At 33.1% G+C, this 27,299-nt stretch overlaps 1 protein-coding gene across 1 annotated transcript; it reads left to right on the forward strand.

Annotated features, from left to right (window-relative positions):
* Positions 1-11,169: 11,169 nt before the first annotated feature.
* LOC105324738 (peroxidase-like protein) lies at positions 11,170-19,710 on the forward strand. Its single transcript, XM_011423902.4, has 13 exons — positions 11,170-11,303; positions 14,567-14,734; positions 14,887-15,049; positions 15,636-15,880; positions 16,077-16,253; positions 16,426-16,468; positions 16,589-16,707; positions 16,893-16,988; positions 17,264-17,362; positions 17,467-18,199; positions 18,317-18,495; positions 18,924-19,041; positions 19,272-19,710. The coding sequence occupies exons 2-13, from the start codon at positions 14,569-14,571 to the stop codon at positions 19,672-19,674; spliced, it is 2,541 nt and encodes an 846-aa protein (XP_011422204.3). The 5' UTR covers positions 11,170-11,303; positions 14,567-14,568; the 3' UTR covers positions 19,675-19,710.
* The last annotated feature ends 7,589 nt before the right edge of the window (positions 19,711-27,299 follow it).

A 27,299-nucleotide genomic window follows, 5' to 3' on the forward strand; every position in this document is an offset into this window, starting at 1 on the left:
ACATGTACAGTAGGAGTAATAATGACGAAAAAAGCTTAAGTTTACAATACAATAAGTTGTTAAAGTTGGTTTCTGGAAGAACAGACTTTGAAAATTTTCTTAATAAATATTGACCAAATTTTTACTTTTTTAATCTTAAGTTTTTAAGATCTGTGTACAAACATAGAATTGTGAGCAAATTCTGTATCTTGTTTTTAATTCGAAGCTTAACACTCAAATATGGTAAGTAAATAGAAATTGTAAACAATTAAACACAAGAAACATGCACTATAACAAATAAAGAACACATTTTTTTTTCGAAATGAATCAAATATATACATGTATATACACTGTACCTACATATTTCCGTCAGCGATATCAAACTCTATTTAAACTGAATAAACTCGAGAAAATGCCGAGCATATCAACAAAACCTACTGCATTAATCTACTATTACGCAAAAGATAATGCCGAATTACCGATAGAATGAATTGTATTTCAGTACTTTTTTGATACATCAGATTTTGCTTAATTTGCGCAGGTAAACAGTAAACTGTTTGACTTACCAAAGTCTCTGTTTGATTTGATACGTAAAAATCAGGAAATACAAGCGACAGTTCCCAGGTTAACGCAAAGCATAAATGAAAACGAAACGAAAATGACAACAAGCTAACACCACCGTCATATGTGAAAACTGTCAACGCATTGAAATATTTAGCCTCAATTTACTTCACAAAATCGGTACCAATGTATTTTGCATGTTTCAAAGATTCCCTTCGTACACGAACTGTTGCACAACAAACAAATTCATCATTGTCAGATCGATCCGTTTATCATATAGTGTCATGGCTGCTTTAAACAAAGAACCTCTTTTTAGAATTATGGAATACGAGTCTTGGTAAAATGGGTAAGCAAACCTGGGCCGGGGCAAAATAAAAGCCGGGGCAGATCGGCAATCGTCAATTCCAATTACGCATTAATTTGCAGCAATATTCACAGCGAATACAAATATACTGGTCAGTAAATATCCTGAAATTTTAATGAGCTTGGCAGATTAATAACTATCAATCTTTTGTTTTTCCCTGGCCCGGTCATGCCTACCCATTTTATATTTTCCTTTCCATAAGGATTACTTATGCTAAAATACATATAATTTGACTTAGTAGGTCTTGAGAAGAAGACTTTTAAAAATGCACCTCCCTTTTTCGACAGTTTCGATGTTTTCTCCGCTTTGAATAAAGATCTGTCTTTCATTTTTGCAATTTCTATTTGCCTTTCCATACGAGTGCTTTGTGCCAAATTTGGTTGAAATTGACCAAGGAGTTTTAAAGAAGAAGTTTAAAATGTAAAAAGTTTACAGACGGACAGACAGACGGACAGACAGACGACGGACAAAATGTGATCAGAATAGCTCACTTGAGCTTTCAGCTCAGGTGAGCTAATAAACAACTAAAATATAAAGTGAAACGTTTATACTTTACTACTAAATACTTTCCTAAGTTTTTAAAACCGTATCATATGTAAACATTCTTAACATTTTTTGACGAAACAATATTAGTTTAAAGGAACCACAATAGTTTTTAGAGGACCAGTAACAACAAGTTTTTTTGTGTATGAAAATTTTATTTTCTGATTACGATAAACAAGAACATTATGCTAGGATCATAATCTATTCAAATTTTAACTTGAGAATCAGAATATCCAAAAATTGTTTATGATACATTTCATTAATTATAACCACATGAAAAAATGTCCAGTTTGAAGGTTATTATGAAAAAAAAATATTTTAATTTTGATTTTTGTGGAAATAATGAAACACAAAAAAAAATCAATTATCAATAGAACAAATATGAATTGATGAATGAATGATGATGTCGTTAGAATTAACTAGCAATCCACCATGAAAAACAAGACTGCTGCTTTTGTATTGGCGAACTCTCCCTCTCTCTCTCTCTCTCTCTCTCTCTCTCTCTCTCTCTCTCTTTCTCTCTCTCTCTCATAAGTCCAATGCTCCAAAAAAAAAAAGCTGGAGACAGATTAAATTATTTGAGGAAACGTGTTTTCGACAGGCTTAGCCGAGAAAAACCGGTGCTGGGAATTACCAGTGGTAAATAACGGTAATTCCCGTCAAAAAAGTACGACTCGTTTTCTCTAAACTGGAAACTAATTTGAATAACGAATTCAAATTCTATATCTTTTTGATTAATAAAAAACAAAACGTGTTTAGGAAATACGATATAGGTAAAAAGCATAAAAACACTGTTTAACATATTGATCATATTATTAAATCATTCTTATGCAAGTTACAATGTCCTCTTTCTCAATAGCATTCTATGGCAGAAAACTAATTTCAGTCCAGCTTTATTTACTTCATACGGAAGCGTATTAGTGCCACATACTCACTTTACATTGTTGGGAGTTGATTTTAAACTTGCTTCTCGGAGATTAACGGAGACAGCCGAGCGTCCGGTTGAACGAAGCTTGAGTTCAATATTGCTTGGATCCATACAATTTTTCAGAAAATATTTCGATTACTGATACGTACGTTGATGGAATTAATAGTATCTTTAAATATTACACGACATGATTCATATCGGGTTTTCTCGAAATTCTTTTCGGAAGAGTCCGAGCATTCATATTATAAAAAATGTGCGTAAATCAAATACATATAGGAAACCACTTGCCATGCAAAATAATATTATCGCTGTTTCTAAAATAAATAATAATCGATAAAATCAACTCCCGTCAGTACTTCAGTACTTTGATTTTTTATTTTCTACACTTTAAAGGGTAAATTTTACACTTTAATCTGTAAAATTCATACTTTAAAGTGTAAAATTTACACTTTAATCTGTAAATTTTACACTTTAATCTGTAAAATTCAAACTTTAAAGTGTAAAATTCCCACTTTAATCTGTAAATTTTGCACTTTAATCTGTAAATTTTACACTTTAATCTGTTAACTTCACTCTTTAAAGTGTAACAAATTATTAAAGCTAGATCAAAGAAATGTTGGACATTTAATTAAAAACAGCCATGTGGTGTTGACATAGTATTTTACAGATTAATGTGTGATTTTTACAGATATATGTATAAAATTTACAGATTAAAGTGTAAATTTTACACTTTAAAGTGTGAATTTTACACTTAAAAGTGTGAATTTTACATATAAATGAGTTAATTTTATATATCAATGTGTTAATTTTACACTTTAAAGTGTGAATTTTACAGATTAAAATGTAAAATTTACAGATTAAAGTGTAAAATTTACAGATTAAAGTGTGAATTTTACAATTTAAAGGGTGATTTTGACAGATTAAAGCGTAAAATTTACAGATTAAAGTGTAAATCTACAGATTAAAGTGTGAAATTTACAGATTAAAGTGTAAAATTTACAGATTAAAGTGTGAATTTTACACTTATAAGTGTGAATTTTACACTTTAAAGTGTGAAATTTACAGATTAAAGTGTATATTGTAGAGATTAAAGTGTAAATTCTACACTTTAAAGTGTGAATTTAATACTTCACAGTGTGAAATTTACAGATTAAAGTGTGAATTTTACATATCAATGTCTTAATTTTACACTTTTAAGAAGGAATTTTACAGATTGAAGTGTAAAATTAACAGATTTAAGTGAAAATTTACAGATTTAAGTGTGAATTTTACAGATTAAAGTGTGAATTTCACACTTTAAAGTGTGAATTTCACACTTTAAAGTGTGAAGTTAACAGATTAAAGTGTAAAATTTACAGATTAAAGTGTAAAATTTACAGATTAAAGTGTGAATTTTACACTTTAAAGTGTGAATTTTACAGATTAAAGTGTAAAATTAAAAAGATTAAAGTGTTAAATTTACAGATAAAAGTGTAAATTTTACAGATCAGTGAGAATTTTACACTTTAAAGTGTGAATTTTACACTTTTAAGCGTGAATTTTACAGATTAAATTGTAAAATTTACAGATTGAAGTGTAAAATTTACAGATAAGAGTGCAAAATTTACAGATTAAAGTGTGAATTTTACACTTAAAAGTGTGAATTTTACAGAATAAAGTGTAAAATTTACAGATTAAAGCGTAAAAGTTACAGATTAAAGTGTAAAAATTACAGATTAAAGTGTTCAATTTACAGATTAAAGTGTGAATCTTACAGATTAAGTGTGAATTTTACAGATTAAAGTGTGAATTACACTTTAAAGTGTGAATTTTACAGATTAAAGTGTAAAATTTACAGATTAAAGTGTAAAATGTACAGATAAAAGTGTAAAATTTACAGATTAAAGTGTGAATTTTACAGATTAAAGTGTGAATTTACACTTTAAAGTGTGAATTTTACAGATTAAAGTGTAAAATTTACAGATTAAAGTGTGAATTTTACACATTTTAGTGTGAATTTTGTAAAATTTACATATTAAACTGTGAATTTTACACTTTAAAGTGTAAAATTTACAGATTAAAGTGTGAAATTTACACTTTAAAGTGTAGAAAATAAAAAAAATGTGAAGTGTATATGTGGCACTAATACGCTTCCGTAACTAAGGTTTTGCATACTGATGTACACGTATACGTAAGTGACACAATCCCACTTTATATTGCACAATTTTTTTCGGCACATATCAAAGAGACCTGAGAATCTGACAGTTTTACTTTCACGTTAATGATAACTGTATAGATTGCACCTATACCTTACTCAACTCTAAAACAAATACCACTAGTGAACGACTGAACTTTCTTTTGATTATTCATAAGTATATGTCTAATGAATTATTGATTAGTTTTTTAAATAAAAGACAATGATAAAAAAGTCATAGCTAACAAAGTGTACCTTATGTCCCTCTGTTATTTAGAGGCAAGACGATTGCACTAGGTTTTTTGATAAAAATAGAAAAACATTACATAGTTGAAGATGAAAATATGCCATTTATTCAAATAAATGACAAAGATGTAAAAAAGAAAAAACTGTAAATATTGAGGGCATCAGACGAGACTAGAGAACACCGCTGATTCATTTTCAATATATTTGGCAACATATTATAGAGAATCAGACCCCCTACATAAAACATTAAAAAGTATGGCCCTGATATGCCAATCATCAAAAATGTGTGGGATATACAAAATAAAAAAAAAAAGCCACAATCCAATTGCAGCTAACAAAGTGAACTACTTTCCACATTTACAGTTATGATATAAGGTACGAAGTATGTAGTTGTAATTTATCGCCAAGTATTTCTCGGCAATTGCAAATAATTCCACACTGTCTTGAGAAGAATAAGTATTTCCCTTTTTTATACCTGCACTTTCTAAAGAAAGTTCGGGTATATTGTTGTTACCCTGTTCCGTCCGTCTGTCACAAACTGTTCTTACATCTTATAAACCAGCAAACTGAATTCTTGGAGTATGATTTGGGGTGTCATGTTGTTTTGTAAAAAGGTTTCAAAAATTATCTGGTAGTCCTGGGGGTCAAATAATTGGTTTAAAAAAAATGACGTTTTTTCACATAAAAACCTTCCTCCTCGAACTCCAACATTTTCAACAGTAGACAAATCATCTCTTGGAATATGTTTTAAGGTATCCTGTAGATGCGCAATAAGGTTATGGAAATTTCAATTATGTCCTGGGGGTCATTTAATGGCTGAAAAAATGACGTGTTTTGTTTACAAAAAAACTGGTGTCAAAAACGCCATTATACCCGCACTTTCTAAAGAAAGTTCGGGTATATTGTTGTTACCCTGTTCCGTCCGTCCGTCTGTCTCGTTTTACTTTCTCGAACTGCTCTTACATCTTATAAACCAGCAAATGGAACTCTTGGAGTATGATTTGGGGTGTCATGTTGTTTTGTAAAAAGGTTTCAAAAATTATCTGGTAGTCCTGGGGGTCAAATAATTGGTAAAAAAATTCACAAAAAACCTTCCTCCTCGAACTCCTCCAACATTTTCAACAATGGACAAATCATCTCTTGGAATATGTTTTAGGGTATCTTATAGATGCGCAAAAAGGTTTCGGATATTTCAATTTTGTCCCGGGGGTCATTTAATGGCTGAAAAATGACGTGGTTTTTTTTTTTACAAAAAAAAATTGTTTAAAAAACGTCTTTTTTCAGTAGCCAAATGATCTTCTACAATATGATTGGGGTGTCATATTGAAGGGTGATCCGGTTCCAGAATTTTTTTTTATTAAGGGGATCAGTGAGCAACAAAAAATGACGTTTTATTTACAAAAAAAGTTTGGTTTCCAGAACTCCTATTACAACTTTTGGAGTAGCGTACGTCGTCTCTTAAGATATAATTGGGACTGTCCTGTAGATGTGCAATAAGTTTTTTAAAAATTTAAATTTCATCCAGGGAGTCAAATAGTAGCAGAAAATTGACGTTTATCACTAAAAAAAACATAGATCCTAGAACTTCTCTTATGATTTAATTGATAGACACATCATATCTTGGGATATGATAGGAACTGTTCTATAGATGTGTAGTAAGGTTTTAAAAATTTAAATTTCACCAAGGGAGTAAAAAAGTAGCAGAAAATTGACGTTTATCACTAAAACAAAAAACATAGATCCTAGAACTTCTCTTGTGATTTAATGGATAGACACCCCACAGGGCCCATGACCTTCATCACATTTGATGCCCCTTGATATAAGGTACAAGAATATATATAGGGGTCATGATTATAACAGTTTCTGAGATACATTGTAATTTCCATTTCCTGGGGGGTGGGGATAACCCCAGGGGTCAGATCTTATAAACCCTATTTATTGCCAGTAGCAGTCAATATATGATTATGAAAACCCTATATTATTATATTATTATCTTTGTCCGTTTTCAAGTTACCATTTTCAATAAAGTCTACGATTATTCCCATAAGGTTCAATGTTCGACCCCACACCCTTTTGCCCCCCCCCCCCCCGAAAAGTGGTTGTCTAGCCCCAAATGAGAACAATCAAACTAGGGTGTACAACTAGATATGCAGGCCTATTGTATCCTAGAGTTTTTTACCATTTTGTAAAGCCATCTCTGAAAAACAAGTTCAGAGCGGGAAAAAAGAAAATTAAAAGAAGAATAATACAAGTAACAAGAACCGTACAAAAACAATAAGTCTTTAAATTTCATGTGGGATACTTAATAATAAAGTTTAAATAGAGATAGGATCATCAAATATCAATAATTTAAAGATAATTGACAATTATTGATAAGGGGGTCAGGATGACCCCTTAGGGTCATGACTTACATACCATAATGATCTGATGCACCATGACCAAAGGAGGAATAATATCTTTGGATTAAGGTTGGAATCTTAATGGTTTTTATGATATTTGATAATTTCAGGAAGAGCACTTGGGATCATGACCTACATACCAATGCCTTGAACAAAGAAACAATAATATAAGTACAAGATATATGATTCAATTTAAGAACCCAAATATAGATCTATCATCTATGTTTTGTAATACATGTACTTCCTATGTATATATACATGTATTAGTTTGTGTTTTGTTCTATACAATTCATGTTCATAACTGTAGTATGGCTTAGTCTTATTTTAAATTACATCAAAAAATTGTCAAATATATGACTTGGAACCCCCACCCCCAAACTGTTGCCCCCCCCCCCCCCTTCCCCCTGGAAAATTTTCTGGATCAGAGCATGTATTCCTCCTCAAAATATAGATAAAATGAAATTTAAAAAACTTGCATTTATTTAGGCTTAAAATGGAAATAACCTTTACACTTTTCTTCATTGTTGAATGATCTATTAAAATCAAAATCTAATTTGGGGTCTAAAAAGTTTTATAAACTGGTAAAAAATGTTATTTTTAAAAAAAATCACATCACACCTTGCATAATTGACAAATGATCTATTGAGATATGATCAAAAGTTATATTTCTACCTTGGGATCAATAACTAATATTCATTAACAAGTTAAAATTAATAACAATAAATGATTCAAATTATAAATGTTTATACTCCACATCCACATCCCCCCAAACAAATCTGGTTCTAAATATTCAGTCTTACATTCTTACATGTGTACAGTAGCAAATTTTAAATCATTTCTTGATTGCTTTTTCTCTCCTATTTATGCACATTAACATTTTGGAAATTGCTAAATTTAATTTTTGATATTTATTAACAAAATGTTATAGGCATGTGTATTCGCCTATTTGGGGCAATTGTAAAGTCTCCTAAACAAAACAGTGTCATCATTAGGCTAGGAATAACCCACATGGATCAAACACTACATATGAATAAGATAACATTCATTATTATTTATAGTTTTAGAATGTCAGGGTCTCCAAGGGGGCATAACCTATATACAATTCGATGTGCAATGACACAAAGAGCAAGAATAAATTATATGGTTTAGGGATGAGGATCTCAAAAGTTATCAAAATATACAGTGTATCATCATTTCCTATTTCATAAAGGGGGGGGGGGGTTAAAGACAACACCTGTGGGTCATTTACTTTACACCATTTGATGCATCATAATGACATAAAAAGATATTTTGTATTTTCCTGTTTCATGGGGTCAGAACAATCACATAGGGTCATGGCCTACATTTTACTTGATGCATTATAATACATTAAGGAAGAAAGACCCTTTCTTTCCTATTACAACTCATATAAAGTGATAAGGCTCTACACTTTCTTATACATGTAATACACAAATTTAATACGGAATTGTTACAGGGTCAAAATGGGATCAACTCAATAGTATAAGTCTGACAAATGAAAAAATAACTTTTGCAATTAAAATGCCAGAAACTTTACAAATGCGATAGAATAACGATGATAAGCTTATTTAAATATTAAAAGATGATAGTATGCTAGCAAAGGGAGATCACTTATTTCGAAAGTGAAAATAATGCTTATGTATATACCGGTGTCTCACGATACTGTGCGTCTATAATACTCACTATACATGTATTATGCTTACCTACATGTATATTGGTCAACATCATAATGATAATGCAATTAGAGCACAATATGGATCCCTTTAGCTGAGCATCACAAAAGAAATGTTTATGCATGTAATCTAATCCTTTTCTGTATATGGAAAACACATACACCACGTGAAAGCCATCTAATCGAAGAGCTGGGTAAAACTAGTATCCGCTATTGAGACCTGTAGACCTGTGTTGTGTACGTAACTTCAGACAAAGATCAGTTATTTCTAACATGCATGTATTTTCATGACCTATTCTTCAAAACCCCTTGCACTATTTTATTATGTACTGTATATAACAGCTTTAAGGTGGTGCAGAACACCTGCATATTGTGATGTATACTTCCTATTTAAATAAACAATAAAGTATAAATATAATATTTCCCCCCAAAATAATGTTACCTAACACTGAAGCGCAATGGGTTGAAGCAATTACTTGTCTGTAAAGGCATTGGGGTCCAAGGTGTATTTTTGGTAATTTTACAATTGATATAGATGAACTGTCATGGGGGAGAGAGCTCTGGTCCCCTCATTCCTACCCCTTCTCTAAATCCATGCACACGATTATGTACATGTATGCACACAGAAGCAAATCTAAAGCCGGCAACCCCCGCGGATAGGGGGCATAATTTAATTTTGTTTGTAATAATTATATAGACCATATACTTTCTATGACATGAAATGTTAAGATTATTGATTTACTAAAAATTGACATGCAAACAGTTCAACTCATAAAGTGTAAAGTGCTGGTCATGTGTATTATCATATGGGTAGGGATCTAATCCTTCAGTTATGAAAATAATTTTTAAATGTATTACCGTAACTTGTGTGTGGCCTTCATTTTGAATTAAACTGGTACAAACCAGTGTTATTTAGAGGCAAACACTTGGTGCGGGTATTACTGTCTAATGACAGCATCTTGTTGTTGTTGTTTTTTTGGTTTTTTGGGGTTTTTTTTTTTTTGCCAACTCTACATTCTGTGTATAAATAATGAGTTTTTTTAATTTTTGGAATTATTCAAATGTGTAGCTGCAGGTCTGTATCTCCTGTTCTGAAAAAAAAATAGATGGACGACCTGGTAGCGACTTTTCCCTACTTCCTAAAGGTTACAATTTACGGCGCACAAGAAATGCACTAGTTTTTGACTGAATTTAACTTTTTTCCGAACACAATCTGTACAAATTCCTTGAGGTATTAGAACAGATTTTGTCACTTAACATTCCTCTGAAGGGAAGTCTTTTAATTGGTTTGCATGTAAAAATGGTGGATTTGATCGGGCACGTGAATTTATCATATTTTCTTTTTCCGTGTGACGTCCAAAAAGAAGTCCAAAACTTTCGCGTTTTTGTGCGCCTTTTTTTAGCACGCAGGGAACTTAAGCTTCCTGGACGTCCATCCGATTTTGTGTGCAGAGCGGGAGCTACAGACCTGCAGCTATCGAACGTGATACCATTTATTTAAATACAAAATAAATGCAAGCAATAAACGATTCACAAAATATAGTTTGTGTTGAAATTGAAATAATTTTATAAATATAATCATTATGAAAAGCTATCAATAAAATCCATTAATGCACTTTAAATAATGCCAAAGAACTATTTTAATATATGGTCCAAGTTTGGCCCACATAACTTGAAATTTTTAAAGTCTTTCAGGTACATTAAAATGTTATGTTTCTTTTTAAATGATTAATTTCATATGTGTTACTTTTTTATTCATTTGATTTATTTTCACTCAATAGTAATATAGACGCCAAAAGTGATGCAATTTTTGTAATTCAATCAAAATCAGTCCAAAGTGACATATATTTGTTTAAAACAATAAATACCATACAAGTTGCTAACACGGCACATGTGTGTAAATGAATAATAGGCGTGTTGCAAAAACTGGGGGAAAATGTGTGTAATCTTGAGTCCATTTCCTGACAGATGTGAACGTTTGAAGTTATATATTGCTTTAGAATGAATTGGAGACGTCTCTTATAACAATGACAAAGAAAAGCATGTTAATAGTACATGTATTATATCAATAACTACCAACTGAATCTTTAAAATAATATTTAAAGAGGAATCAAAAATTAAATTTATTTTACATATAAGATCAACCATCGCCACAAATCAAGATGACAGGGAAACAACTGATAGGTAAACACGCTATTCAAAGATTTACGATAAAGATCCGCCCAGTCTTCAAAAAAAAAAACTGTATATTAAAATGGTTAGTTGCTAATAATTAATTATAAGTGCATTCATTCATAAATCTTCGCATAAAATTTTATCCATCAAGTAGTGCAGTAGATGTTTATGACAAGTTTGATGACGCGATGCAGAGTATATAAATCAAATACGATTGTAAACTCTTCTAAAACAAATTTACTAAGGTAAGTAACATCGTTTGAAGTTTTTAATTTTAACTTTGTTAAAATAATCACCTGTTTAAAAGTTAAAGGGACTAACATGTCTCCCTTTCGCTATTACATTTGATTATCATATAATCATAAAAACTCTTTTATACATATACAAGATTCAATCAACTTTGTAAGTGACTAAAAGGCTACAAAGAGTAATGAAATAGCTAGACTTGTTTCTATATAACCCTTTTTATTTATTTATAAGTCTCGAAATAACGTTATCCTAATGTATCTGTGTTAAAGTACCTTAAAAATTGGGAGAGGCGTAAATTTCTGGTTGTTTTTTGTTGTTGTTTTTTTTTGGTTGCTGTTTAATTATTTTGTTTATCTTACTGGCGTTAATCGTCAATGCTGTCGTCCTCTTCAATATTCACTTAGCTGTACTTTGCTATCGTATTTAGAATTATTCAGAGTCATCTATAAGATTACATATATAACTAAATTTCACTTTAATTAACATTACATCTACTTACCCTGTACCTTATGGAGAAGGCTTATATAAGGATTGTTTGATGTCCTATCTAATTTGTTTATTGACAAATCAAATTAAATTACATCAAATCAAAACTTTAAGGGGACTGAGTGTTCAAGATTTAATATTAATATAAATATATCTTTCATCAACCATTTGCGAGGGTTGGATATTCTTGTGCTTAAGTATTATGACTTTTCTTTATTAAGATTATTTTAAGAGATAAACATTATGCCTAAATGTTCAGGTACAGTAGGTGTGTTGGACAGTTTGATGACCATCCCGCCTCCATAATAAAAAACGGTTTCCTTGGATATACTATTATTGTAATAATTATACTATAATAAGTGCTAATATATTCAAACAGACAAATAAATGATCTCGGAGATAAAATCATTTGGTATGAAGAAATATACAAAACGTATGCACTATATGAATTTAAAAAAAACTAATTGAATAATGATGATCTTTTTTATTGTTTACTCGATAATAAACGGCCACGTATGTGTCTTCACTAAATTTTGAACCCAAAAGTCGATGCGTTTGTTCCTTTATTATACTGGAATAAACTTACTCTGTTAATTTTATTGCAAACGTTTTTTTTTTCTTCATTTCACAAACATTCATAATAGCAATGCATAAATGACATTTATTTACAGAAAATAAGGATTAATAGTGAATATGAATAACAAACATTTTAACGTAAGTGCAAAATACAACAGAAGTGCATTTTTTTTTTTGCATTCGCTTGCCATGTGGTTAGATAATGATTCATTTTAAGAAAATGATAACCACACTTTGATTTGATAATTATTTTACATACAGGTACCGATTAATCATTTTGGTGTCGTCTGATGTACAGTGTAATAATCATATGAAATTAATGTAAATGAAATGAAACTGAAAACAAAATGTAATAATTTTCATTATTCTAATTTTTAACCCTTCTCAAAAAAGGTTCTGATAAAAATTCAATATTCAGCAAAAGAATTTAGCCTATAGATATATTTAGAACTGAATCGCTGCCACCATTTATCATTTTTTGGAGGTTATCAACGACATTTTATCTTTTTATCTTTCAAAATATAATAAATATTTTTGAAATTAATTAATGTTTTAAAAGATCATTGCGTCATAGTGACTGTATTAGGTATTTACAAGATCATTTCTCATAAATACATGATCATTTTGTAGCTTTCTTGCTTTGAACGCTTGGAAAAGAAGTTCTTAAAGGGACTTGGACACGATTCGACTTAAATTTTCAAATTTTATTTTTCCATTTTCAATGTTTAAACTGATAAATATAAAAGTTTATAATGCTATGTCAAAATTTGAAAGTTAAACATCAAGTTATAAGCGAGATACAGAGTTCATAATTCTTTGTTTTGTAAACAAAGTTCGAATATTGTAATTTTTTACATACGTGTTGTATTGGTGTAAGTTTCAATCAAATGAGCCTTTCTTTTGTTGATAATAGTATTTACAAAGATATTGAATTAGCTTAAATTGTTTTTTTACATGTCATTTTGTCTACGAAATGGTAATTCTCCTCATTACATTTTTGTAAACAACTATAAGACTCGAGCTTTGTTTACATAACAACCAATTCTTACCTCTGTATCTCACTTGTTACTTGATTTTAACATTCGATATTTTGGTCAATCATTTAAAATGCACCAGTTAACCATTTTATACATAAAAAATAAAAATAAAATTTTTGATCTCAAATCGTGTCCAAGTCCCTTTAAATATTTCGAAATATAAAAAATGCATGGAGTTTTACGACTGTTACGACTGTTAACAAATACCCTTTGTATTAAAGATAATAGTCTTTTAAAACAACCAATGAAACAGTCAGATGACAAAGGTAAAATATGTGTGTGATAAAAACCACAAGGTTTAACTTTTAATAGAGGACTGGTCGTAGTTTGCTTTTGGAATAATAACTTATTGTTTACTGTTGCACACTTCTGCCCACAATCCCATTAAAGAAAATGTAAAATGGTAAAACCACATCATAACGGTTTCAATAAAAACCAAATTAAATCAGGGAATGTTAGGAAGTGTGGAAAACAAACTTGTTGTTATATAAAATTTTAAAAATGGTGCGAACATAATTTTGTTTTTTGTATAAAACAAACTCACCTATATAGAGCTGAAAAACAAGAGGAATGTCCAAAGGACACCTAGTAACCGTGAAAATCATTTTAAGGATGTTCATTAAATTCAAATCGATTTGCCAAATTGTTGTTTTCTTCTTAATATTAAGTATCATCCATTTTTATACCAGGATTCAAACATGACAATCACGTGGCCTTATGTCACAAGTCTGCTTTACTTACCAATCGTAACTGTTCATAACATTTGGCAGTTAGCTTTATATAAATAATTTTCAAAAGAGGGATGCGAGTCAACATTCATTTCATCGTTTATCAGAACTATGTGCCATTACATTTCATTGCATCATTTATATAATCCTTATTTAGATATTCTTATAAATGAAATCTCAGTTATCCTCATAATTTATAATAAATCAACATTAACATTTACCATATAGTAGCGAAATGCATAGGGTGTATATTTTCGGCGAGTCTGTTGACAGGTGGTCGAACTCTATACGCATAATAATGATAGAAGATACAAAGAGGAAATAATTAAGACTACGATTGACATTGAGCAACCAATGACAAAATAACCAGTAATAAGAACTTTTCTTCAGTTTACAGAGACAAAAATTTCATGAAAATAATCAATTTTGCAGAGATGTTTGAAAGACCAACCATTTATGTGTTGCTATATGCTGCCTCCATTTTGGGACTTCAAGGCCAGTCCATAGATTCCGTGGTCCAGGATGCTGTAACATCGGCGTTTAACAGGGGCAGGGGGACTACGCGACAACCAACGAGAGAACGGTCTTTAATTCCAACAAGTGAGCAATAGAATCTTTAGTTTATCTATGACGTCATAATCAGGAACTATCAGAACACATTTCTTGTATTCACTGTTTAGATTGCAGCATTACTTCCAATTCAGTTATTTTGAAAAAGAATTGATTACTTGGATATTACAATATCATTTTAGGTATCGCTGGTAGAACTGCTGATCCACCCTCTGGGAGCTCTAGGGGATCAAGTGCAGTAAACTCTTTGAACCGGTTTTCCCAGAATAATGAACCGGAAATGAACCAGCTTTTAGATGACAGGGCCAGGTTTGCGGCTGAGGCCACCAAGACCATCGCGGCCAGGTGAGGCTAAAAACCCACTAATTTAATTTGTAGCCCACATTGATATATTCTTTCTATCGTTTGTGCGAGTTGGTGGTCCAAAACGCTATCTCAGAGTCCGCTTTGAACATCGTGTAAACTATTTTGTCAACCTAATACTAGTATTTTGCCAGAATTGATGCATGTTTGTTAGGTGGTGTTCTAATAAAGTTTAATGTCTCAAAACCAGGCAAGGTCATGCGGTTTTCATATGAGATCAACTCATTTTGAACGAGAATTCTGTAATACCAAAACACTATTTTTAAACTGAACGATGACGTTTGTATAAAGGTTTCTGGTACTTTGACTTCACTTTAGCTTTGGATACCGTACTAAAACCAAAGTGTTTAGCTTTGATTCAAACTGACATGAAAGCATATTTATATCTTTTATAAAATTAATATTTTAAACTGTACTTTAATGTTAACGTAATTTACGCTAGAAAAATATTATCTCCAGCTCAGTTTTGCCACGCCTTAATTAAGTAAAGTTTTTATATCAATATACAACACGTTGTACATTAATTGTGTCTAAACCACATTTCAACAAATTGTGCTTTTTTATATAGCCCAGCCCTGGCCGCTCAGTTCTCTGGAAGTAACGCCAATGAGCGGGCTCAGCTTGTGACCTCTGATGCAGGACTCACGGCCAGTTTTCGACGGGCTGTCTCTCCATTCTGTTATGAAATTCCATTCTGCAATTCCCGGGACCCTTACAGAACAGCGGACGGTTCCTGCAACAACCTGTACAATCCTTTGCTCGGCAAATCCTTCACTCCACAGTCCCGTATCCTCCAAAATGCTTATGATGACTGTAAGTTTTAAGAAAACTTTAAACAAAGCATACCTATCTCTCTCATATGTATGAAAGAAAAAGAATGGTAGCAGGTCCAGGATTTTCCTTTATAAGTCTGATTTTCACATTTTCAATTCAAAGCTTCCTATCTATTTCGCTTGTCCTTTATGACTTCCGAAATTCTGTGGCCTGTATCTCTACATTTTTTCAACAGACATTGAACTACCCCGTACCCTGACCAGCGACAGACAGGGGTCCCTCCCTAGTGCCCGCGTGGTCAGTAATACCGTTCTCTCCGGATCTACTCCAACCAGTGCAACCCATTCAACCTTCCTGACACACTTTGGACAGTTTATCGATCACGACGTTATTTCAACCCCTTCCATGAGAGGTAACTTGGGAATTACAAAATTTACAAGTTTTCAAATTCCGTCCATTTCTTTTTCCCAGAAATCCTACATACGTTTCACAAATGACATGATGTAAAACAGCTGTAAAATTCTTCATCGTGAAACAGTTTACACAATATTCTTAACGTAAAGTCAAATTTACATTCTTTCCAGAGGGAAGTCCACCGGGGAGTATTAATGACTGCTGCTCCGGGGTGTAAGTTGCATAATTTAAATATATTGAATATCAATAACTCTTTGTAAATACATTCAGGGTCGAATTGACATTTCTTATCCATTTAATTGATAAAACTGTATGAAAATATGTCTATTCTAGGAGGAATAAATTTTCTTGTTTCACAATACCCATCCCGAGCAACGATCCATATTACCAAGGTCGAACGTGCATGAATATGGTGCGACATGCAGCTGCACTACCATTAGACTGCACTAATGGTAAGTCACGTTTTCTTTAAATGAAAGAATGATTCTTTAATTCGAGGTATTGAATTTGCTCTGTGGATTATTACCAACATAGAATTCCAGAAAGGCAACTTCAGTATTCTGAAGTGCGTTATTAAATATTCCTTATTCATTCATTATGTCGTAATCTGTTTAACCTTTACTTGGGTAACCTGTAGGCGTCAGGGAGCAGCAGAACCAGAGGTCTTCTTTCATTGATGGCACGGCGATCTATGGATTCCATAGAACCAGGGAGTTAGCGCTCAGAGAACAAAGTAAGGGCGGGTCTTTTCTCGTCAAGTAACTTTATTTATTACGTATACAATTGCAAATTACTCGTAATAAATGTTAGATTCATATCAAAATTTAGTCCTGAATACTTTTTGTTACTTTTGCTTTTCTTTTGTTATCTTAAATTTAAAAAAATAAATAAAGATAGTCAAAGTATTTTTTCAAAATTTTCTTTTTCCTTTCATAAAAACATTCATTTTCATTCAGTAAATAATCATACAGTAACAGTGCTTTTAATCCGTATGATAAATATTATCAGGAGGGGGACGGCTGCGGGAGAGTGACCTTAACCCTGGGCTTCTGCCTCGAAGCAGGTGCCCGTTAGGAATATCTACTCAGTACCACTGCTTCATGGCCGGTAAGACCTTCAATGAAAATCTTTATGATTAGATTTTTTTTGAATAATACTAAAAGGAATTTTCTCTGATTAATATATGTTTAAGGTGTCTCTTTATTCTACAGGCGACCACAGACAAAGCGAAACGCCTACGCTCACAATCATGCATACCACGTGGTTACGACGTCACAATCTGATAGCAGACGCCCTACGTACAGCCACTGGTATCACTGATGACGAGACTCTGTTCCAGGAAGCCAAGAGGATTGTGGTCGCGGAACTCCAGCATATCACTTACAACGAATTTCTGCCAGCGGTTCTAAACAATCGCCACCTTAATTTCTTTAACCTGCTTTCCAGACGATCTGGACACGATAACATATACAACCCTAGCGTTGACCCTCGAACCTTCAACTCCTTTGGGGCGGCGGTGTTACGTATGGGTCACTCCTTGGTTAGAAACGTTGTCGGTCATGACAATGGACGGGGACAGGTGCAGACATTCCCGTTAAAGGATCATTTTGAAAACCCAGACTTAATATTTTCTCCCTCTTATGGATATGAATACATGGCTCGATGGATGTCAAAATCCCCTAAATCCCGGAGTGATCGGACGCTTGTGGACGGCATTAGAAATAGACTGTTTGAAGGTCCACCCGGTCCCTATCCTTCAGAGACTCTCTCTTTTGACCTCGGGGCTCTGAATATTCAGCGAGGCCGGGAGCATGGACTTCCACCATACAACGCCTTCCGTCGGTTCTGCGGACGGTATCCGGCATACCACTTCAGCACCACCAGTCGTGGGGGGCTGGTGGACCATTCCCCACAGAATGCAGCGAGATTGGCTAGAGTGTATAGGTACGCTATGTTGTACAGCAGCTGCTATCAATGTTGTTTACGCCTTGCATTTATTGTATTGACAATTTCGAAAACCGACTCCAGACAGAGAACCATTCTATTTTTTTTCTTCTACAGAAGTCCTCATGATATAGACCTGTATGCTGGTGGTATTTCGGAGACCCCCGTCCGGGGAGGAATCCTGGGCCCCACCTTCTCCTGTCTGTTGGCCTATCAGTTCTCTCTGTACAAACATGGAGATAGGTTCTGGTACGAAAACAACGACCACGAAAATCCACTCACTGCTTTTACAGAAGGTATATGCATGAGATGGATACAATGGAATTGTCAAAGACGACTTATAAAAGATATTTTCCGCCAAGTCACATATATATGTATATATAATGTACTGCTTAATTTCTTCACCCAACGTTACGATATTATTATTTTGTCCCTCTGCCCATTACCACTGAAATTAACAAAAAGGGGTTTCAAAAATATCAAATTTTCTATAATCTTTTAAAGAATTCGTGTAAGATCAAGAAAATAAACGCAATTATTCTCACTGCAGAATAATCCTATAAAAGTAATTTTCTCGTCCATCAATATAATCTTCTTAGTGAATAAACCCATATATTTTCTAAAAAAGAAAGTGGGAAGATTTTATTTTATATTTTAGGAATTCATGTGATATTTATTGTAATACTGAGCAAAACATGTACTTTGTTGATGTTGGAAATTACAGAGCAGCTTGCCGAAATCAAACAAATGACCCATTCCAAAGTTCTCTGTTCTGTGGTGAAGAATGACTTAGGGGAGATACGGTACCAGCCACGCCTATTTCAACGACCTGAAGTATTTGGGTAATTACAATTTATTAAAATGAAAAATTAAATAAATCGTCTAAAATGATAACACTAAAGGATGTGTTATTGATAATGTTTTATTTCATTAAATTAAACCCTTTACAAAATATTTTTTTATGAAATTGAATTAAGCTACTCTCAAACATGAATTCAAAATCCTATTTATTTTTTTATTTTTAATTCTTTTATGAAAAAGATAATGATTCAAATGATTGGTTATTATTTAGAAATAACCAGAGACCTTGCACAATAATCCTAAACGGAAACTACCTTGGGTTTGATATAACTCCATTTGCGAACCAAATGATCCGACTACGGGGAAGTCGAAGGAGCACTGCCAATCCTTTTAATGGATTGACTGGGGCTTTCGCCCGACGACTTGGAAGTAGTTCTAATTCATTAGGCGCCAGCAATGAAACTCGCACCGCTCCTACAAATGTCGGATTCAGAGTTCCTAACCCCAGTGATGTTTTAGACGCAACTTCCGGAGATTTAGGAGGAAATCAAGATGGAGCGGGAAGCAGTGCTCCAACACGGAGCAATAATAACCCAAACGCTCCCAACAGTCGGGGGCAAACGGGAGGCCAGGCAACGAGAGAACGCAGGAAGTTTGGTGGACGATTTACGTAGAACATGATTGGTGTCAAAACATGTATTATATATTTAATTTATTTTTGTAATTAAATCATATGAAAAAAAAAAAAACATTTTCGTTCGCCTTATAATTTTGTCTGCAGTCGAATGAAGAATGTAACGGCATGCAACAGCTAACTCAGAGTTTTTTTTCTCAAAATTGTCTATGTATTTGTCGAACAACTGATTATGGTCGGTTGTTTCAAGGTGGAATAGAGGTGGATTGGGAAAAAGGAATTAGATATTTAACAAACCAGTGCTACATCAGACTGTCACAAATATACAGACTAGTAATACATTGCATTAAATTAGAGTGTTTTATAGTTATTAGGAAATTTAAGTTGAAAGTAATTATTCTATCGCCAGGGTTTTTTTTTTTTAGGTATTTCAATCATTATCTTTAACTCGAGAATATATAATGGTACTAATATCAATAGCTGGTAATTTCTTGAAAATTCACACACAAGATATCTTTTAATACACCAACTAACGACACACCTACATCGCACTGAATTACAAGACAGCGGGCATATAAAACAGTAGACGCGAGGAAAAGAGACAAAATTACAACAATTGAAGCCTGGCAATGCTACAGTGTTCGGCACAGAAACATCCAAGTGACCAACAGCAACGGACGCAGGATCAACGGCAGAAATTATAATAGAACCATTTTATCAAGAGCTTGGACTTTGGGTAGTTGTGTCAAACAGCAATGTGACGTAGGCCTGTCCATTTCAGTGTCGGCCACTCAGCCATGGCTCTTTGAAATCAACGAGATTTGTCTGGCTTTTGAGCTCAAGTTTACACAATCAGTGCATATTTCGCTTGAAACCGCGCCATTTTTAACTTGTTTTGACGCAAGAAATAGATATCTACGTCCTACTGAAAGTCCAAGGTCTTGTTAAAATGGTTCTAAAAGAAAAAAAACGAGTAAAGTTGAAACAATGGGTGGTACAAATGTAGCATAAACAACAGAGACTAAAAATAGGGAGCAACCACGGTAACACGGTAATTCGACAATATTCGTTATCTAAAGGTCATAGGAGATGGATTTTAATGGGAGTTTTTTTTCCTGTGACGTGAATATGTTCTCTTTGTCTTTATTCTCCTCATCTACAGTGTGTCTCTTCGTAATTCTAATGTGAACCAAACGTGTCGTTGTGTCTGCGGTTTATCGTAGTTCCGACATGGTATTACATATAGTTACCAAAGTGCATGAGGTAGGACTTTAACTTGAAGGTGAAATGTTCATAACAAAAGATACAAAAATCTGAAAAGAGCTGGCGGCAATGATATACTTGTATGCTTGTCTTGATTTATAGACCAAGGTGCAAACTATCTGCAATTGCGGTTTGCTTGTTGTATCATAGATGAGTAAATCAAACACTGTTTTCGTATTTCGGTTTTATAAAGAATAACCTAGTATTGTTTTAATTAAAAGGAGTGAATTTGTTAGCTTGTGTTAGGACGTATTTTGTTCTCAATGGTAGCACTATTCGGTGACGTATTTTTGTCTAATTTGATGACCGACATTCGGCAAGGAGAACACAAATTTAAGAATCGCTCAGGAACAAAAAAAATTCCGGTTTTATGCTTCACGTCAGAACAATGTCATGACTTACGTAAAATTAAATTGGTCTTTTTTTCGGGTTTTTTTTTTGGTGCATTCTTATGCATACAAGTGTTGTATTCTCTTGCTTTCCTTTTAATGGAATGACTGGGGCTTTCGCCCGACGACTTGGAAGTAGTTCTAATTCATTAGGCGCCAGCAATGAAACTCGCACCGCTCCTACAAATGTCGGATTCAGAGTTCCTAACCCCAGTGATGTTTTAGACGCAACTTCCGGAGATTTAGGAGGAAATTAAGATGGAGCGGGAAGCAGTGCTCCATCACGGAGCAATAATAACCCAAACGCTCCCAACAGTCGGGGGCAAACGGGAGGCCAGGCAACGAGAGAACGCAGGAAGTTTGGTGGACGATTTACGTAGAACATGATTGGTGTCAAAACATGTATTATATATTTAATTTATTTTTGTAATTAAATCATATGAAAAAAAAAAAACCTTTTCGTTCGCCTTATAATTTTGTCTGCAGTCGATTGAAGAATGTAACGGCATGCAACAGTTAACTCAGAGTTTTTTTACTCAAAATTGTCTATGTATTTGTCGAACAACTGATTATGGTCGGTTGTTTCAAGGTGGTATAGAGGTGGATTGGGAAAAAGGAATTAGATATTTAACAAACCAGTGCTACATCAGACTGTCACAAATATACAGACTAGTAATACATTGCATTAAATTAGAGTGTTTTATAGTTATTAGGAAATTTATGATGAAAGTAATTATTCTATCGCCAGGGTTGTTTTTTTTTTTTTAGGTATTTCAATCATTATCTTTAACTCGAGAATATATAATGGTACTAATATCAATAGCTGGTATTTTCTTGAAAATTCACACACAAAATATCTTTTAATACGCCAACCAACGACACACCTACATCGCACTGAATTACAAGACAGCGGGCATATAAAACAGTAGACGCGAGGAAAAGAGACAAAATTACAACAATTGAAGCCTGGCAATGCTATAGTGTTCGGCACAGAAACAATATCCATATGACCAACAGCAACAGACGCAGGGTCAACGGCAGAAATTATAATAGAATCATTTTAACAAGAGCCTGGACTTTGGGTAGTTGTGTCAAACAGCAATGTGACGTAGGCCTGTCTATTTCAGTGTCGGCCACTCAGCCATGGCTCTTTGAAATCAACAAGATTTGTCTAACTTTTGAGCTCAAGTTTACGCAATCGGTGCATATTTCGCTTGAAACCGCGCCATTTTTAACTTGTTTTGACGCAAGAAATAGATAGCTACGTCCTACTGAAAGTCCAAGGTCTTGTTAAAATGGTTCTAAAAGAAGAAAAAAAACGAGTAAAGTTGAAACAATGGGTGGTACAAATGTAGCATAAACAACAGAGAATGAAAATAGGGAGCAACCACGGTACCACGGTAAATCGAAAAAGTTCGTTATCTAAAGGTCATAGGAGATGGATTTTAATGGGAGTTTTTTTTTCCTGTGACGTGAATATTTTCTCTTTGTCTTTATTCTCCTCATCTACAGTGTGTCTCTTCGTAATTCTAATGTGAACCAAACGTGTCGTTGTGTCTGCGGTTTATCGTAGTTCCGACATGGTATTACATATAGTTACCAAAGTGCATGAGGTAGGACTTTAACTTGAAGGTGAAATGTTCATAACAAAAGATACAAAAATCTGAAAAGAGCTGGCGGCAATGATATACTTGTATGCTTGTCTTGATTTATAGACCAAGGTGCAAACTATCTGCAATTGCAGTTTGCTTGTTGCATCATAAATGAGTAAATCAAACACTGTTTTCGTATTAAAAGGAGTGAATTTGTTAGCTTGTGTTAGGACGTATTTTGTTCTCAATGGTAGCACTATTCGGTGACGTATTTTTGCCTAATTTGATGACCGACATTCGGCAAGGAGAACACAAATTTAAGAATCGCTCAGAAACAAAAAAAAATTCCGGTTTTATGCTTCACGTCAGAACAATGTCATGACTAACGTAAAATTGATTTGGTTTTTTTTTCGGTTTTTGTTTGTTTTTTTTTTTTTGGTGCATTCTTATGCATACAAGTGTTGTATTGTGTATTTCCTCGAAGACGTTGTTTGGCGTTTTAAAGTTATTTTAAGATTGTGGTTTATTTCTGTTTATTTGCTGTTTTGTTGTTGTTAGCTTGTTTGTTGTTAACAGCGTAAAATGTTAATGATGTTATTATAATGAAACTTCCTCATGTCCATTGATCATTAGTTCATTTAATTTAAAACATACATTTTTAAATTGATGAAAATTACCATTAGGGTGTTACGCTGTGGTTAGTTGAAAGCTCAGGGCTATAAATGGGATACATTTGTTAATATACCAAAGGAAAGATAAGAGTGTCTGTCAGCAGGATTAACTGAGATTATCCTTTGATGTTGCTCCTTACAATCTCACAACAATTCATAACTGTAACGCTTACCGTCTAAAGCTTATTGTCCAAGTCTAAAATACTTTCATCAGGACCGGTTCCTTTTGATGGCTAAAAAACGTATGAAGTCGGTTATAAAGAATTGCTCGTAATAAGATTTTAGGTAGAAATCATGCTTTTCAAAGAGGAAAGATTAATTTTATACAGAAAAACCATAGAAAGACATTGACATTACAAAGACATATACCGGTATTTCAAACATAACACTAAGGAAGCTTTTATATATATATATATATATATATATATATATATATATATATATATATATATATATATATATATATATATATATATATATATATATATATATATATATATAATTGCAATCATCAGACTTCAAAAGTAAAGTTAAGGATGCAAATTGAAAACGGCTTTCATTAAAAAATGAATGATGATTCATTTAACTTTATTTTTTACGACAACCACTATAGATATCTACGGAACCCTATAATCGGATTAACTTTATTGTGAATACTGGTCTGGAATCAAATCAAGAATGTATTATTTTTAAAGAAGTTTCAAATCAAGTCCTGGAATGAAAGAAACAATACTTAGTACTTTGTGTTCACATTCCTGACGTAGGCACGTAGGATCGTTTTTAGAAGTGGGGGGCATTAAAATGTGCTCATGAAAAAGTGGGGAGCCAAGCCCCGCACCCCCACTGCAGCCTGCCCCCGATGCTACGGTCCACTCAGTTCTTCTCGCAATCTGTTAGCACTGAGTGTTTGCATGGTAACTTCTAAAACCTTTAGTCAAAAACAGATTTATTAATGGCCCATTGCATTCTATTTAACTCCAAAAACGAAATTAAATTATTAAATTAAAAAAATTATTCCCCAACGTCATGGGTGACATGTCATCTTATCTTGCTAATGCTTCAACAAATCAAAACATCATATGCGTTCTCTGTTTTGCGGATATAGAGATCATGAAACCATAGCATTCGTTAAACAAGTTTGACGACTCCTGAAACAACCTTAGAAAATTAACGAGGCTTGAATTATTTCGATTTTAATTTTTTTCATTTGAAACGTTACTAAATATACCAAAGAGCATTACTTGCTTGAATATATCATGATAATACGATTATTTATGTAAAAACTCTCTGAAAATCATAAAAATTGCTTGGTTCTGGTGTTCGCTTAAACATGTTATTTTCACATTCTTTTCAAAAGAGAAAGAAGATGGGGAGTAAGATAGCGCATATGCCCATTTGGGTTAGTCGTAAAATACAATTTTAAATCTAAATGTTTCCAACTAAATATACTTGATAATGTTAAAGTACAAAAGGACAATTTCTGACTATATTCAGTTTTAAATATTATAAAATAAAAAAAATTCTACAGTTTTGATGGTATCGAACCCACAACCTAGAAAACCCCAGATTTCTTATGTTACATAATGCCTTTTGCTCTAACTACTGAGCCATTAATGCTTTCAGCAAAATTTCACGGACATGGCATTTTTAAAATATAGTGGGTCGTCTCTCCAAATTTTTGTTGATCGAGGTAGGTTTGATTTCTTTTGAACCTCATATAGACTATGACAAAAATATGGAGCTCAGACCCATTCTATGAAAAGAAAACGCATTGAAGTTCTAAGAATGACACTGTTTGGAGGTTTTGACATGCATATGCCAGTCCGAAGTATTTAACTTATTTAAGGATTATAACTCGTTGTTATAACAAATATACATTGTTTTCAATAATTTTGGAGGAAAATTATCAGATTAGTTGATATTTAAATTTTATAGTATCTTATCTATCCTCAAATTGGCATTTTACATGTCTTATTCACCCATCTTCTTTGAATAATTTCAACAGAACACAGCCAGGTATACAACTTCCAGTTTTTATTGTAACTATTTTCAATATTCACTTAAACTTTGATAGAGTTTTGTTGCTGTTCAGATGGACTTCGATAACGTATATTGAGTGCAGTGCGAATTTCAAAGGTACATTTACTGAAACCCCGAGATCTAACCGATCTTTACAAGTCTCGTGATCAAATGATCTAAAATCCTGATTTTTTGTTGTTGTACGTATATTGCGGCAATCTAAAAATACCGATTGTGAAAGATCTTATCTAGTACAGGCTAGTAGTGTACTTAATTGCATCTCATAATGAAGCAACACCATACAATTAAAAAATCAATAATGAATATTAGGCATGTACTTTTAAAAGCTATGAAATTCGTCATGGTTTTAAACGTAATCCAGGGGTTTTTTTATCGTATACAAAGCATTTATTCGATAGCATCAAATCTATTTATACTTGAAAACAAATATCAAAAATTTTGAAATGTGCATCGTTAATTTCCTTGATGCATTGCTGGGTCAATCAAGTGTTTTCAAATACATGTTTCTTACATTATCATCCATTAAATTGGAGTACAATTATATTGGAAAAAGAAACCTTTTAGATCAAAAATTAAAACTACAGGTACATGTATATACAGTAAGTATTACGCACTGCTTTATCAAACCCATGACTTTATGTGATGAAATCCTTTCCTTGCAACTATAATTAACAGCGCAAACCAAAACAATGGCTAAACTTTTCATCATCCTAAAAAAAAATCCAAGATTTATTAACTACTTTTCAAATTTTCAAGATGTTTATGATACAAACTAGGTTTATGACATGAATAAGACACGTACTCAGGAAGAAGACAGGGCGTTTTCTGGGTGAATGGCAACATCTCAGTTCCAATAAAGCGTGTTTAATGTATAAGCCATATTCACTAATGACTATATTCACTAATGATGTCCCATACTGGACGAAACGTGCAAACATCACGTCGCGTCTACAGCTGATGCTTCACTGGGTAACCTTTGTTATTCTGGAAAATCAAATGAATGATTTCAAGGTCATTTACAGAAATGGAGCCATCGACTTTTCCAGGGGAAAAGCAAGTGTAAATAAATAAGCCATTTTCATGGCAAGGGCTTTAGAAAAATGAGCCAATTTTTTCGATGTCAAAGTTATAAACACTTCTGTATCACGACATTTTGTTCTCATTTAAGGCCCAGCAGACGCATTAAGCGCACTCGATGATACATTAATTTCTACCCGTATGTGTTCCATGCAGGATGCTGCTCTTAAAATACAAATAGGAATGGTTACCCCTCACAAAGAGCAAAAAATAGCGCAATTTATCCCCAGCTAAAAACAATATTGCATATCGGAGTAGTAAACAACTGACGATTGGTAATCAAAGCTGACTATTGGCTTCCGGGTTTTCCAAACTATCCTACCATCTCTTTTGCAATCCTTTGACTGTTGTCTATTGCACGAAAAATTATTTCTAAATTGTTTATCGTAGTCTTTTACAGAATGTTTATTCAAAAAAGTTCACGGTACAAATTACAAAGTCATTGATGGAGTTATGACATGAACACGGAAGCACTTTATGCAAGGTTTAAATGGTCGCCACAAAGTCCTTATATATGTGTACACCATTGTAGAACTTAAAGCGACCAATGAATTGGATTGGAACAGCTTTCCATGCTAGTTACAAAGTTCCCAGAAATAATAAAAAATAGTTTCATAGAGGAAAACTGTCTGA

Source organism: Magallana gigas, chromosome 5 (assembly GCF_963853765.1).
Source record: "Magallana gigas chromosome 5, xbMagGiga1.1, whole genome shotgun sequence".
Lineage (NCBI taxonomy): Eukaryota > Metazoa > Mollusca > Bivalvia > Ostreida > Ostreidae > Magallana > Magallana gigas.

What these genes read in the sequence shown, in the direction of transcription:
- LOC105324738 (XM_011423902.4), top strand. Translation starts at nt 14,569, where the DNA reads ATGTTTGAAAGACCAACCATTTATGTGTTGCTATATGCTGCCTCCATT. An exon ending in CCAAAATGCTTATGATGACT is followed by an intron (nt 15,881 to 16,076) that starts GTAAGTTTTAAG and finishes TTTTTTCAACAG; the next exon opens with ACATTGAACTACCCCGTACC. An exon ending in ACTCACTGCTTTTACAGAAG is followed by an intron (nt 18,496 to 18,923) that starts GTATATGCATGA and finishes TGGAAATTACAG; the next exon opens with AGCAGCTTGCCGAAATCAAA.